Here is a 14442-nt window from a genome sequence, read left to right on the forward strand (position 1 = left end):
AGTACTTGCCCCATGAACATAGATTCAGAAATCTACTCTGATACCAACACTACTTTCTATTCATCAAATAGTGTTATTTATAACAAGGGAGCTTGATCAGTTTCTGTGAGGGGCTGTGGGGGATTGGGAGGAGTGCGAAAAGAGCAAGTCAGTGCACCCGCTGCATTTCAATGAACTGCGAGACTCACCTGTTGTATTGACAGGCTGAGCTGAGCCTCAAGCTCTGCTGTTTGCACGCCTTCCATTGTCCCCAGACTACCAATGAAACTGATCAAACTGCCTCGCTTTAACTAGCACTGTGTGATACCCATGAAGGTATATCGACCAAGTGGAATCAAACCTCTTTCTTGGGATTGTTTATCAAACTTTTCCACCTTATTTGACCTTCTTTGAATGTAAGAAGGAGTATCGATGACAATGAGTAAAGGAATTGTTACCCAATGGTTTGAGTCAACAGACATGAAGACATGGAGCTGGATAAAGTGTAAGAAAGAAAGAACTTGCATTTATATAGCACCATTAACATCCTCAAGATGTTCCAAAGTGCCTCACAGCGCATTCACTTTTGTAAAATAGGAAAGCGCTGCAGCCAGTTTAAACACAAGCTCCCGCAAACAGCAATTTTTTTTAGTGATGTTGGTTGAGGGATAAATATTGGTCAGGACACCAGAGAACCCCCCACCCACCCACCTGCCCCGCTCTTCTCTGAATAGTGCCATGGGACTTTTACTTCCACCTGAGAGGGCAGACAGAGCCTAGGTTTAATGATTCATCCAAAACACGGCACCTCCGACAGTGCTGCACTCTCTGAGTATTGCACTGGAGTGTCAGCCTACAGCCTAGATTTTGTGCTCAAGTCTCAGGTGGCTCTTGAACCCACAACCGTCTGCCTCAGAGGCAAGAGTGCTATCTATCACTGAGTTAAAGGCACCAAAGGCAAAGACACGATGTGGTGGATAGAGACACAGACACCAGTTGCGTTGGAGAAGGCGAGATCTTGCACATGGGGATTGACTCCCAACATCTGCTTGCAAAATTTTGAAATTTTGAATTTTGAAAAAATGTCAGTGATTCTTGCTGATTTGTTTGCTCATCTGGAAGGCGTAGTACACAATGAGAAAAATGCAGGAGTATCTGTAATTTTGTTATTGAATTATCTCTTACTGTACATGATAATAAATTTCTGAAATACAGCATTTGTTGCCACTAGAGGGAGCTCTGTCCAGATAGTTACAGTGAGATCCTAACTAGAGACCGAGAGCCTCTAACAGGAGAGTGCTGGTATTACAACACAATATTCAATATAGATTGTGGCACCTGACTCTTATTTTTAAAATACCACGATTATATTCCTAAGGAAAAGAATTCTAACAGCATGACAACAGGTTAGCATCAGTAGTGCCGATTTTATGAATGCTGAGGCAGTAAAAAGCCCTGAGCATTGCTTGCACTGCTCTTTGTCCTATCATTGGGGCCATGAGTGAATAGTGCGAGAGCCTGTCAGGGATGTTTAGGGATGCTCATTTCTGATCGTTATTGTGATTATCTAGTGAGCAGTTCTACATACAGGAAGTAAAAATGGGTGAGTGCAAAGCATTAAGGTAGATAAGTCCCCAGGGACTGATGGGATCTACCCTAGAATACTGAGGAAGGCAAGGGAAGAAAGTGCTGGGGCCTTGACAGAAATCTTTGCATCCACATAGGCTATAGGTGAGGTCCCAGAGGACTGGAGAATAGCCAGTGCTGTTCCCTTGTTTAAGAAGGGTGGCAAGGATAATCCAGGAAATTATAGGCCGGTGAGCCTTACGTCAGTGGTAGGGAAATTATTAGAGAGGATTATTCGGGACAGGATTTACTCCCATTTGGAAACAAACAAACTTATTAGCGAGAGGCAGCATGGTTTTGTGAAGGGGAGGTCATGTCTTACTAATTTGATTGAGTTTTTTGAGGAAGTGACAAAGATGATTGATGAAGGAAGGGCAGTGGATGTTATCTATATGGACTTCAGTAAAGCCTTTGACAAGGTCCCGCATGGCAGACTGGTACAAAAGGTGAAGTCACACGGGATCAGAGGTGAGCTGGCAAGATGGATACAGAACTGACTCGGTCATAGAAGACAGAGGGTATCAGTGGATGGGTGTTTTTCTGAATGGAGGGATGTGACTAGTGGTGTTCCGCAGGGATCAGTGCTGGGACCTTTGCTCTTTGTAGTATATATAAATGATTTGGAGGAAAATGTAGCTGGTCTGATTAGTAAGTTTGCGGACGACACAAAGGTTGGTGGAGTTGCGGATAATGATGAGGATTGTCAGAGGATACAGCAGGATATAGATCGGTTGGAGACTTGGGCGGAGAAATGGCAGATGGAGTTTAATCCGGACAAATGTGAGGTAATGCATTTTGGAAGGTCTAATGCAGGTGGGAGGTATACAGTAAATGGCAGAACCCTTAGCAGTATTGACAGGCAGAGAGATCTGGGCGTACAGGTCCACAGGTCACTGAAAGTGGCAACGCAGGTGGATAAGGTAGTCAAGAAGGCATATGGCATGCTTGCCTTCATCGGTCGGGGCATAGAGTATAAAAATTGGCAAGTCATGTTGCAGCTGTACAGAACCTTAGTTAGGCCACACTTAGAACATTGCCTGCAATTCTGGTCGCCACACTACCAGAAGGACGTGGAGGCTTTGGAGAGGGTACAGAGGAGGTTTACCAGGATGTTGCCTGGTCTGGAGGGCATTAGCTATGAGGAGAGGTTGGAAAAACTAGAATTGTTTTCACTGGAACGACGGAGGTAGAGGGGCGACATGATAAAGGTTTACAAAGTTATGAGCGGCATGGACAGAGTGGATAGTCAGAAGCTTTTTCCCAGGGTGGAAGAGTCAGTTACTAGGGGACATAGGTTTAAGGTGCGAGGGGCAAAGTTTAGAGGGGATGTGCGAGGCAAGTTTTTTACACAGAGGGTGGTGAGTGCCTGGAACTTGCTGCCAGGGGAGATGGTGGAAGCAGATACGATAGCGACGTTTAAGAGACATCTTGACAAATACATGAGTAGGAAGGGAATAGAGGGATATGGGCCCCGGAAGTGCAGAAGGTGTTAGTTTAGGCACTCCCCACCAGTTAGAGGAAAGGGAAAGAACGTATGATCATACAGTGCCTTTCACGATATCCCAAAGCACTTCACAATCAATGAAGCACTTTTGAAGTGTAGTCACTGTTGCAAAATAGGGACAAGCAGTAACCAATTTGCACACAGCAATCTCCCACAAACAGTAGCTGAACAGCTAATTTGTTTTAGTGGTGTTGATTGACAGATAAATATTGGCCAGGACACCAGGAGAGCTTCCCTGCTCTATTGCAACAATGCCGTGGGATCTTTGACCTCCACCTGAGAGGGCAGGTGAGGCCTCGGTTTAGACCAATTGTAGCTGTTTTTCCTGAAGTTTCTCCTTCTCTGCATTCATTTTCTGTGCTCTGCCTTCAGCCTGATAATATACTCTGTTGCTTTGCTCAAGATGACCACTTTTGAGGTGTTGTCATCCTTGGAAAGTTCCAGCACCTCATCTCAAAGAACCAACAGACGATGCTTCAACTCATTCCTCCTCTGCCTCCTCAGGATATTGTGTGTCCATCGCCTCTCCTCATCCCACCGCTACCACCATATAATGATTTTTTATGTTGTCTGATACAACATAAATGAGAGGCTTGGGTCCAGTTGGTTGAAGATCTCAAACAGATTTATTACAGTGCAGAGCTAACTACTTACAGAACTTTACTCTGGGTGTTACAGTTGCAGAGTGAGGCTGGCTTGTAGTCACATGACTGCATCCTGGTACTTAGCTCATTAGCATGCTAAGATCTTAAAGGGACATCACTCTTAAAGGTAATCAAACAACACTGATCATCCTTTCAAACAAAATCTACTTGATTTATAGGTGAGCAACTTAGCCTGACATAAATACGGGAAGATTTGGAAGGATGGAAACATCTCTGCAAAGTCTCTCCAGGGAGATTGGAAACAAAGGAAATGAATAGTTCACCCTGGGTTAGTTTCATGTGTTTTCCATGCTGCAAGCCCACAGTCATGTGATTTAATTCCAAAAATTGGGAGATGGTTTTTCTATTTTTCCAACAAGAAGCCTGGATAAGGATAATCTTGATGCAGTCATAGAAAAATAGAAGGTATAGGCCCACCTGGGGCACTGAGACATGATTCAGCACTTCTTGTTGGATCATCAGTTTTCTATCTCTTTTACAAACAGGGCAGTTTAATATTGAAAGGAAAGGGAGACATCATTATTGTCAGGATTAACTATCAGACCCCCTGAACATTAAACCTATATCCAGAGCTACTAGACTAGGGTTGCTAACACTGGTTGGGCGTATTCTTGGAGGTTTCATTACATGACATCCTAACCCCAACCACTCTGCCCAGCCATACAGCCTTTTTTCCCCATCTCCAATATCTTTAGAATTAATAAAGAAAGTGTTCATAGAAAATGAAAAGAAAACATACACTTTTTTCATTACCCCATAGTTTCCTCCTGGATTGCTTGCAGCAGTGTCAGGACAATCGTGGAGGATTGACAACCCTATTAGTGATTTCGATAAACAAGTAGACAACAGGAAAGGCTCATTAGGCCTAACAGGCTTGTGGAACAGGTTGCAGGCAGCTGTGCTGAACATTGATTCACTGAACTCCTAAAAACATGAGCTGGACCCGTTTCTTGCTGGGGCGCAGTTACCTCGTACAAAAGGTTGGTAACTTGTAACATTAATCAGGAGGGGAGACGGTGGTGCAGTGCTGTTGTCACTGGACTAGTAATCCAGAGACCCAGGGTATTGCTCTGAGGACATGGGTTTAAATCCCACCACGGCAGAAGGTGGAATTTGAATTCAATTAATTCAATTCAACTGAATTCAATTAATAAATCTGGAATTTAAAGCTAGTCTAATGATGGCCATGAAACCATTGTCGATTGTTGTAAAAACCCATCTGGTTCACTAATGTCCTTTCGGGAAGGAAATCTGCTGTCCATACCTGGTCTGGCCTACATGTGACTCCAGACCCACAGCAATGTGATTGACTCTTAAATGCCCTCTGAAATGGCCTAGCAAGCCACTCAGTTGTATCAAACAGCTATGAAGTCAATAAGGAATGAAACCAGATGGACCACCCAGCATCGACCTAGGCACCAGAAACGACAATGGTAAACCCAGCCCTGTCAACCCTGCAAAGTCCTCCTTACTAACATCTGGGGGCTAGTGCCAAAGTTGGGAGAGCTGTCCCACAGGCTAGTCAAGCAACAGCCTGACAGAGTCATACTCACGGAATCATATCGTACAGACTATGTCCCAGACACCGTCATCAACATCCCTGGTTATGTTCTGTCCCACCGGCAGGACGGACCCAGCAGAGGTGGCGGCACAGTGGTATACAGTCAGGACGGAGATGCTCTGGGAGTCCTCAACATCGACTCTGGACCCCATGAAGTCTCATGGCATCAGGTCAAACATGGGCAAGGAAACCTCCTGCAGATTACCTCTACCGCCCTCCCTCAGCTGATGAATCAGTACTCCTCCATGTTGATCACCACTTGGAGGAAGCACAGAGGGTGGCAAGGGCACAGAATGTACGCTGGGTAGGGGACTTCAATGTCCATCACCAAGAGTTGCTCGGTAGCACCGTTACTGACCGAGCTGGCCGAGTCCTAACAGACATAGCTGATTGACTGGGTCTGCGGCAGGTGGTGAGGGAACCAACAAGCGGGAAAAACGTACTGACCTCGTTCTCACTAATCTGCTTGCCGCAGATGCATCTGTCCATGACAGTATTGGTAGGAGTGATCACCACACAGTCCTTGTGGAGACGACGTCCCGTCTTCACATTGAGAATACCCTCCATCGTGTTGTGTGGCACTATCACCATCCTAAATGGAATAGATTTCGAACAGATCTAGCAATGCAAAACTGGGCATCCATGAGGTGCATCTGTAACCTCATGGCCCAGCATAGCCCCCACTCTACCATTACCATCAAGCCAGGGGATCAACCCTGGTTCAATGAAGAGTGCAGGAGGGCATATCAGGAGCAGCACCAGGCATACCTCAAAATGAGGTGTCAGCCTGGTAGACTACAACCCAGGACTACTTGCATGCCAAACCGTGGAAGAGCAGGCGATAGACAGAGCTAAGCGATCCCATGACCAACAGATCAGATCGAAGCTCTGCAGTCCTGTCACATCCAGTTGTGAATGATGGTGGACAATTAAACAACTAACTGGAGGAGGTGGCTCCACAAATATCCCCATCCTCAATGATGGAGGACACCAGCAAATCCATGCAAAATATAAGGCTGAAACATTTGCAACAATCTTCAGCCAGAAATGACGAGTGGACGATTCATCTCGGCCTCCTCCTGAAGTCCCCAGCAATCTTCCGCCAATTCGATTTGCTCCGGGTGATATCAAGAAACGACTGAAGACACTGGATACTGCAAAGGCTATAGGCCCTGACAACATTCCAGCAATAGTACTGAAGACCTGTGCTCCAGAATAGCCACATCCCTAGCCAAGCTGCTCCAGTACAGCTATAACACTGGCATCTACCCAGCAGTGTGGAAAATTGCCCAGGTACGTCCTGTAAACAAAAAGCAGGACAAGTCCAAGCTGGCCAATTACCGCCCCATCAGCCTACTCTCAGTCATCAATAAAATGATGGAAGGTGTCCTCGACAGTGCCATCAAGCGGCACTTGCTTAGCAATAACCTGTTCAGTGATGCTCAGTTTGGGTTCCGTCATGGCCACTCAGCTCTAGACCTCATTACACCCTTGGTTCAAACATGGACAAAAGAGCTGAACTACAGAGGTGAGCTGAGAGCGACTGCCCTTGACATCAAGGCAGCATTTTACTGAGTATGGCATCGAGGAGCCTTAGCAAAACTGGAGTCAATGGGAATCAGGGAGAAAACTTTCCGCTGGTTGGAGTCATACCTAGCGCAAAGGAAAATCGTTGTGGTTGTTGGAGGCCAATCATCTCAGCTCCAGGACATCACTGCAGGAGTTCCTCAGGGTAGTGTCCTAGGCCCAATCATCTTCAGCTGATTCATCAATGGCCTTCCTTCAATCATAAGGTCAGAAGTGGGGATGTTCGCTGATGATTGCACAATGTTCAGCACCTCAGATACTGAAGCAGTCCGTGTAGAAATTCAGCAAGACCTGGACAATAATTAGGCTTGGGCTGATAAGTGGCAGGTAACATTTACGCCACAAATGTGCCAGGCAATGGCCATCTCCAACAAGAGAGAATCTAATCATCTCCCCATGACATTGAATGGCATTACCATCACTGAATCCCCCACTATCAACATCCTGAGGGTTATCATTGACCAGAAGCTGAACTGGAGTAGCCATATAAATACCATGGCTACAAGAGCAGGTCAGAGGCTAGGAATCCTGCAGCGAGTAACTCACGTCCCAACTCCCCAAAGCCTATCCACCATCTACAAGGCAAAAGTCAGGAGTGTGATGGAATACTCTCCACTTGCCTGGATGGGTGCAGTTCCAACAAGACTCAAGAAGCTTGACACCATCCAAGACAAAGCAGTTCGCTTGATTGGCACCCCATCCACAAACATTCACTCCCTCCATCACTGACGCACAGTGGCATCTACAAGACGCACATCAGCAATGTACCAAGACTCCTTAGACAGCACCTTCCAAACTCGCGACCTCTACCAACTAGAAGGACAAAGGCAGCAGTTGCATGGGAACACCACCACCTGCAATTTCCCCTCTAAGCCACACACCATCCTGACTTGGAACTATATTGCCGTTCCTTCACTGTCGCTAGGTCAAAATCCAGGAACTCCCTTCCTAACAGCACTGTGGGTGTACCTACCCCACATGGACTACGGCGGTTCAAGAAGGCAGCTCATCACCACCTTCTCAAGGGTAATTAGGGATGGGCAATAAATGCTGGCCTTGCCAGCGAATACCATATCCCACGAATGGATTAAAAAAAAGGATCAGGGTGATCTCCTGCATTAGCTTTGATCGCTTAAAGAGGTTGGGGAGGAATTTCACAGTTCCCCTCTCCCCTTAAATGAGCTGGGTTTTTGTCTAGCTTTGCACTCTCCCAAGAGATTACACGGCTCTGGGTGGATGAGAAGCATATGTACTCTGATGCAGCAGCTATCACAACTGTATGGGACAGGCTGGATAAACCAGTAAGCTTTTACCTATCAGTCATTCTCCATTTGTTTCTAAACTTGTCCTTTTTGAAAGGATCAACCCAGCTGCGCACCATCTTACCTTACTACTCATCATATTCAATCAGTTGTCTCTTTAACAAAAGCAAAATAATCTCTGTCCTCTGCCTCCTACATTGCTCCAATGAAGCACTACACAAGGGCAAGGAACTGCACCTCATCTTTCTACTAGACATTTATAGTTATCTGGCCTTAACATTGTTTTCAACAACTTTAGATCTTAACCTCCCTATTTCTCTTGGACAGCATGTGCTGGTAATGGAGGATGACTGCATTTGAGCCACTGGGAATGGACAAGCTGTGGCCTGGTGCTTGGGGTGGGAATCCTCTATCAGTACACAGCCGGCGGGGTGACCTGCACATTCCCGCCTTTCTTCTGCCACCTTCTCAGGCCATGGCAGCCTCATCTTCTGCCAGTTTTCTATGCCTTCACTCACCATTTGCTGTTCGACAGTAACTATGTACACCTCCTCTGGTCCCATGTTTTGTTTCTTTACTTCTGCCATTACCTCCCCCTTTCGCCTTGCACCATCATCACTTTTGTCACTTAATCATTCTGCCTTCCTCCCTATCACAGACCTTCCCCTTTGTTCTTCCCTCGCACACCCCAACCCCAACCCTGGCTCCACATGTGCTTAAAAGCTGCTTATTTCTTAACACCTTCAATTCTGATGAACAGTCACAAATCTGAAATATTAACTATTTCTCTCTCCACAGATGCTGCCAGACCTGCTGAGTATTTCCATCGTTTTTATCTCAGTTGTCTCTTCAAGTTGTTTATGTTTCACACCCTCACTGTGTGTTTCACAATGCAACATACAACAAGAGCATCATCGACATTATTGGGCAGATTTTACAAATCACACTCTGACAGCAGAGCCTCTCTTGCCAGCAGCATGTATCACAGGTCTGACAATTTCATATCTATTTCATTTTAAAGTATGACATTATACATCTACGTACCTTACTTCCTGGATCACCCTTTTCACCCTAAACAAGAAAAAAACAATTCTTGTCAGCTGTAAAATCCCATCTCATACTCAACAACATGACCTACATGATCTATAACTATGGTCAGTGGAAGGGTCCCAACTGCAAAAAAAGTGGCCTAAAAGTAGGGAAAGAGACCCTTGCACAACAAGACGCTCACACAATGAGGCCTTCATGCACAGGGAGACTCTCGTATACAGGGACCCTGGTACAGGTGACCCTCTTACAATGAAGCCTTAATATACAGAGAGACCCTCATACAGGGAAACCTGCACAGAGCGATCCTCATACAGTGAGACCCTCGGATAAAGAAACCCTCGTACAGAGACCCTTGTACAGAGAGATCCTCATACAGCAAGACCCTCATGCAGGGAGATACTTGTGCAATGCACTGATTATCTGAAAACTTTTACTCCATTCATTTTAATGGGATGAACATTGCATGCTATGCTCCCAATATCTGTGGTAGGTGGATGAGGACACCTCCTCTACTGTACCTTCAGGAAATCATTCCTCCATTATCTATAAAACACCATTTAATTTACTATTTCATGAACTCAGATGCATCCTTCAATCTACAAATGACTGCCATGTGGTTACTTTTTGTCATTAAATACTTTCCATTTATGTCTTCAACTCCCTATTTAATGATTTAGAGTCTCGATGTTTGAGTTAATGTTCTACCATATACTTCAGTTACGTCCTCGCAACAGTGTTCCAGTTTGGTTTTACCGTCACCTGAAATCTATCATCTATTTTGTTGTCTCTAGCCCCTTGCTGTACTTGAGCTAATAACATTATGATCAACTCCTACACGATGCATGAATATTCCATCAGCTGAATCACTCCCTAACAAGAAGTGGAATATGTCCACTTCACTAAATCCTGTTAACATATTGGCTTACCTCCCACTCCCCCTCTTTTGATCTACCCTATACTCTATGCTCTCAATTATATTTCAGTGTCTTCAAGATAATTTCACAAGTGCAAGTAGGGATGGTTAATAAATGTTAGCCTTGCCACTGATGCCCACATTCTGAAAAATGTTAAAAGAAATGTTTGGAGTCTCTTTGAAGAGAATTAATTGACATATTACATTTATTAAATTGGTGACTCTTCATGCCCTCAAGACAACTGAGACTGGGAAATAAATGCTGGCATGCCAGTGACGCCCACATACTGACAATGAGTAATTTTTAAAAATGATTAACAGCATTATGACTGTTTTTTTCCCAAGAATTTAACATTCCAAGTATTCATTCCATTTCTTTAGCCAACAATACATGGGTCGGCTCACTGGTTCTTAATTTATACACAAAAGATGAACAAATCAGTAAGCAGAACACATCTGTACATGCTGTTTCATCGACAAAAACACATTAGTGCGGAAAATGGTATTCATCCCTGTACATGTCAATGCACAGCTTGTTTTTATTAAAGATTTTTTCAAATTGTGTAAAAATCAATTCCGTTTCATTCTGGAGTTCAGAAAGATACATGAACTTCATCCAAACATGGGTTCATATGAAATTTAGCAGAAACAGACTCTTGAAGATATCTTGTTTACACAAAAACAGATATGCAACACTTAAGCAAAATGACAGTTCTTTGAGGGAGTAACACGTGTTGTGGATAAAGCAGAACCGGCGGATGTATTGTACTTAGATTTCCAGAAGGCATTTGATAAGGTGCCACATCAAAGGTTATTGCAGAAAATAAAAGCTCATGGGGTAGGGGGTAACATATTGGCATGGATAGAAGATTGGCTAGCTAACAGGAAACGGAGAGTAGGCATAAGGGGGTCATTGTCTGGTTGGCAAGATGTAACAAGTGGTGTGCCGCAGGGATCAGTGCTGGGACCTCAACTTTTTACAATTTATATAAATGACTTAGATGAAGGGACCGAAGGTATGGTTGTTAAATTTGCTGATGACACAAAGATAGGAAAGTAACTTGTGAAGAGGACATAAGGGGGCTACAAAGGGATAGGTTAAGTAAGTAGGCAAAGACCTGGCAAATGGAGTATAATGTGGGAAAGTGGGAAATTGTCCACTTTGGCTGGAAGAATAAAAAGAAGCATATTATCTAAATGGTGAGAGATTGTGGAGCTCTGAGATGCAGGGGGCTGGTAGTGCATGAATCGCAACAGGTTAGTATGCAGGTACAGCAAGTAATTAGGAAAGCTAATAGAATATTATCGTTTATCACGAGGGGAATGAAATACAAAAGTAGGGAGGTTATGTTTCAGCTATACAGAGTATTGGTGAGACCACATCAGGAGTACTGTATACAGTACTGGTCTCCTTATTTAAGGAAGGATGTAAATGTGTTGGAGGCAGTACAGAGAAGGTTTACTAGACTAATACCTGGAATGGGTGGGCTGTCTTACGAGGATAGATTGGACAGGCTAGGCTTGTATCCACTGGAGTTTAGAAGAGTAAGAGGCGACTTGATTGAAACATATTAGATCCTGACGGGTCTTGACAGGATGGATGTGGAAAGGATGTTTCCCCTTGTGGGAGAATATAGAACTAGGGGTCACTGTCTAAAAATAAGGGGCTGCCCATTTAAGACAGAGAAATGTTTTCTCTCAGAGGGTTGTGTGTCTTTGGAATTCTCTTCCTCAAAAGGCAGTGGAAGCAGAGTCTTTGAATATTTTTAAGGCAGAGGTAGATAGATTCTTGATAAGCAAGGCTGTGGAAAGTTATAGGGGGTAGGTGGAAATGTGGAGTAATCAGTTCAGGCATGAACCTATTGAATGGCGAAGCAGGCTCGAAGGGCCGAGTGGCCTACTCCTGCTCCTAATTTGTATGTTCGTATGTTCGCATGACATTCTGCTAAGCCAAGAAAAGCAAATTTGATTATTTTAAATCTTCAGTGTGGTTGGTGAGTGAAATGGAAAACTTACTTTCACATGTGGAGAGAGGACTGAAAGGTTAGACAAATGTGGCCAGGAGAGGTGAGGAAAACATGTTTAGGGAAAGGGGAAGGGTGTGGCAAATACTTTTTGAGTCTAAAGGGAATGGAAGCAGCAGCGACATTGGGAGAGGAAACTCTTTGAAGGATATACAGAGCCAGTTTGAAAGAAGAAAGAACTTTCTTTTAACCTCAGTGCTTTACGAACAATGAAATACTTTTGAAATGTAGTCACATTTGACAGCCAATTTGCCCACACAAATGTCCCTGAAATACCAATGAAATTATGACCAGATAATCTGTTTTAACGATGTGACTGAGGGATAAATATTGGCCAAGCCACCAGGATGAACTTCTGTCTCTTCTTCCAATAATTTTATTCGTTCAGGGGATGTGGGCATCGCTGGCTATGCCAGCATTTATTGCCCATCTCTAATTGCCCTTGAGAAGGTGGTGGGGAGCTGCCTTGAACCACTGCCATCCTTGGGGTGTGTGTACACCAACAGTGTTGTTCGGAAAGGAGTTCCAGGATTTTGACCCAGCAACAGTAAAGGAACGGTGATATAGTTCCGCATCAGGATGGTGTGTGGCTTGGAGGGGAACTTGCAGGTGGTGGTGTTCCCATGCATTTGCTGCCCTTGTCCTTCTAGGTGGTAGAGGTCACAGTTTTGAAAGGTGCCTTGGTGAGTTGCTGCAGTGCAACTTGCAGAAGATACACACTGCTGCCACTGTGCACTGGTGGTGTAGGGGGTGGATGTTGAAGGTGGTGGATGGCGTGCCAATCAAGCAGCTGCTTTGTCCTGGATGTTTTGTTTTATTCATTCAGGGGATGTGGGAATCGTTGGCTAGGCCAGCATTAATTGCCCATCCCTGATTGCGTTTGAGAAGCTGGTGCTGAGCTGCCTTCTTGAACTGCTGCAGTGGTTTGATACAACTGAGTGGCTTGCTAGGCCATTTCAGAGGGCATTTAAGAGTCAATTGCATTGCTGTGGATCTGGAGTCACATGTAGGCCAGACCAGGTAAGGACGGCAGATTTCCTTCCCTGAAGGACATTCGTGAACCAGATGGGTTTTTACAACAATCGGCAATGGTTTCATGGTCACGATTAGACTAGATTTTTAATTCTAGATTTATTAATTGAATTCAAATTCCACCTTTTGCTGTGGTGGGATTTGAACTCATGTCCCCAGAGCAGTAGTCTGGGACACTGGGTTACTAGTTTAGTGACTTTGCCACTATGCCACTGCCTCCCCTTAAGGTGTCGAGCTTCTTGAGTGCTGTGTTGGAGCTTCACCCATCCAGGCAGGTGGAGAGTATTCCATCTCACTCCTGACTTGTGCCTTGTATATGGAAGACAGGCATTGGGAGACAGGAGTTGAGTTCCTCACCGCAGGATTCCCAGCCTCTGACCTGCTCTTGTAGCCACAGCATTTATGTAGCTGGTCCAGTTCAGTTCCTGGTCAATGGTAACCGCCAGGATGTTGATAGTGGGGGGAATTCAGCGATGGTAATTTTTTTATTTGCTTGAGAGATGTGGGCGTCACTGGTTAGGCCAGCATTTATTGCCCATGTCTAATTGCCCTTGAGTAGGTGATGGTGAGCTGCCTCTTGAACTGCTGCAGACCTGGGGGTATAGGTGCACCAACAGTACTGTTAGGAAGGCAGTTCTAGTTTTTTGTCCCAGCAACAGTGAAGGAACGGCGATATAGTTCCAAGTCAGGATGGTGTGTCGCTTAGAGGAGAACTTGCAGGTTGTGGTGTTCCCATGCATCAGCTGCCCTTGTCCTTCTAGGTAGTGGTCGTGGTTTTGGAAGGTGCTGTCGAAGGAGGCTTGGTGAGGTGCTACTTAACATCAAGGGGAGATGGTTAGATTCTCTCTTGGATGAGATGGTCATTGCCTGGCACTTATGTGGCGCAGATGTTGCTTGCCACTTATCGGCCCAAACTTGGATGTTGTCCAGGTCTTGCTGCATACGGACACGGGCTGCTTCAATATCTGGGGAGTCGCGAATGGTGCTGGACATTGTGCAATCATCAGAAATAATCTCTACTTCTGACCTTATGATTGAGGGAAGGTCATTGAGGAAGCAGCTGAAGATGGTTGGGCCTAGGACACTACCCTAAGGAACTCCTGCAGTAATGTCCTGGGACTGAGATGATTTACCTCCAACAACCACAACCATCTTCCTTTGTCCTCGTTATGACTCCAACTGGTGAAGAGTTTTGCCCCTGATTCCCATCGACTCCAGGTTTGCTAGGGCTCCTTGATG

At 45.0% G+C, this 14442-nt stretch overlaps 1 protein-coding gene across 2 annotated transcripts in view; it reads right to left on the minus strand.

The window, feature by feature from the left end:
* LOC137370090 (collagen alpha-1(XV) chain-like) overlaps nt 1–14442 on the minus strand; it is a 304386-nt gene that overhangs the window by 137729 nt on the left and 152215 nt on the right. For both annotated transcript variants that reach the window (XM_068032221.1, XM_068032220.1), the window contains exon 8: nt 9229–9255. In XM_068032221.1, the coding sequence (XP_067888322.1) occupies nt 9229–9255 (27 nt within the window). The remainder of the gene's footprint in view (nt 1–9228; nt 9256–14442) is intronic.

The sequence above is a fragment of the Heterodontus francisci genome, chromosome 5 (genome assembly GCF_036365525.1).
Source record: "Heterodontus francisci isolate sHetFra1 chromosome 5, sHetFra1.hap1, whole genome shotgun sequence".
Taxonomy (NCBI): Eukaryota; Metazoa; Chordata; class Chondrichthyes; order Heterodontiformes; family Heterodontidae; genus Heterodontus; species Heterodontus francisci.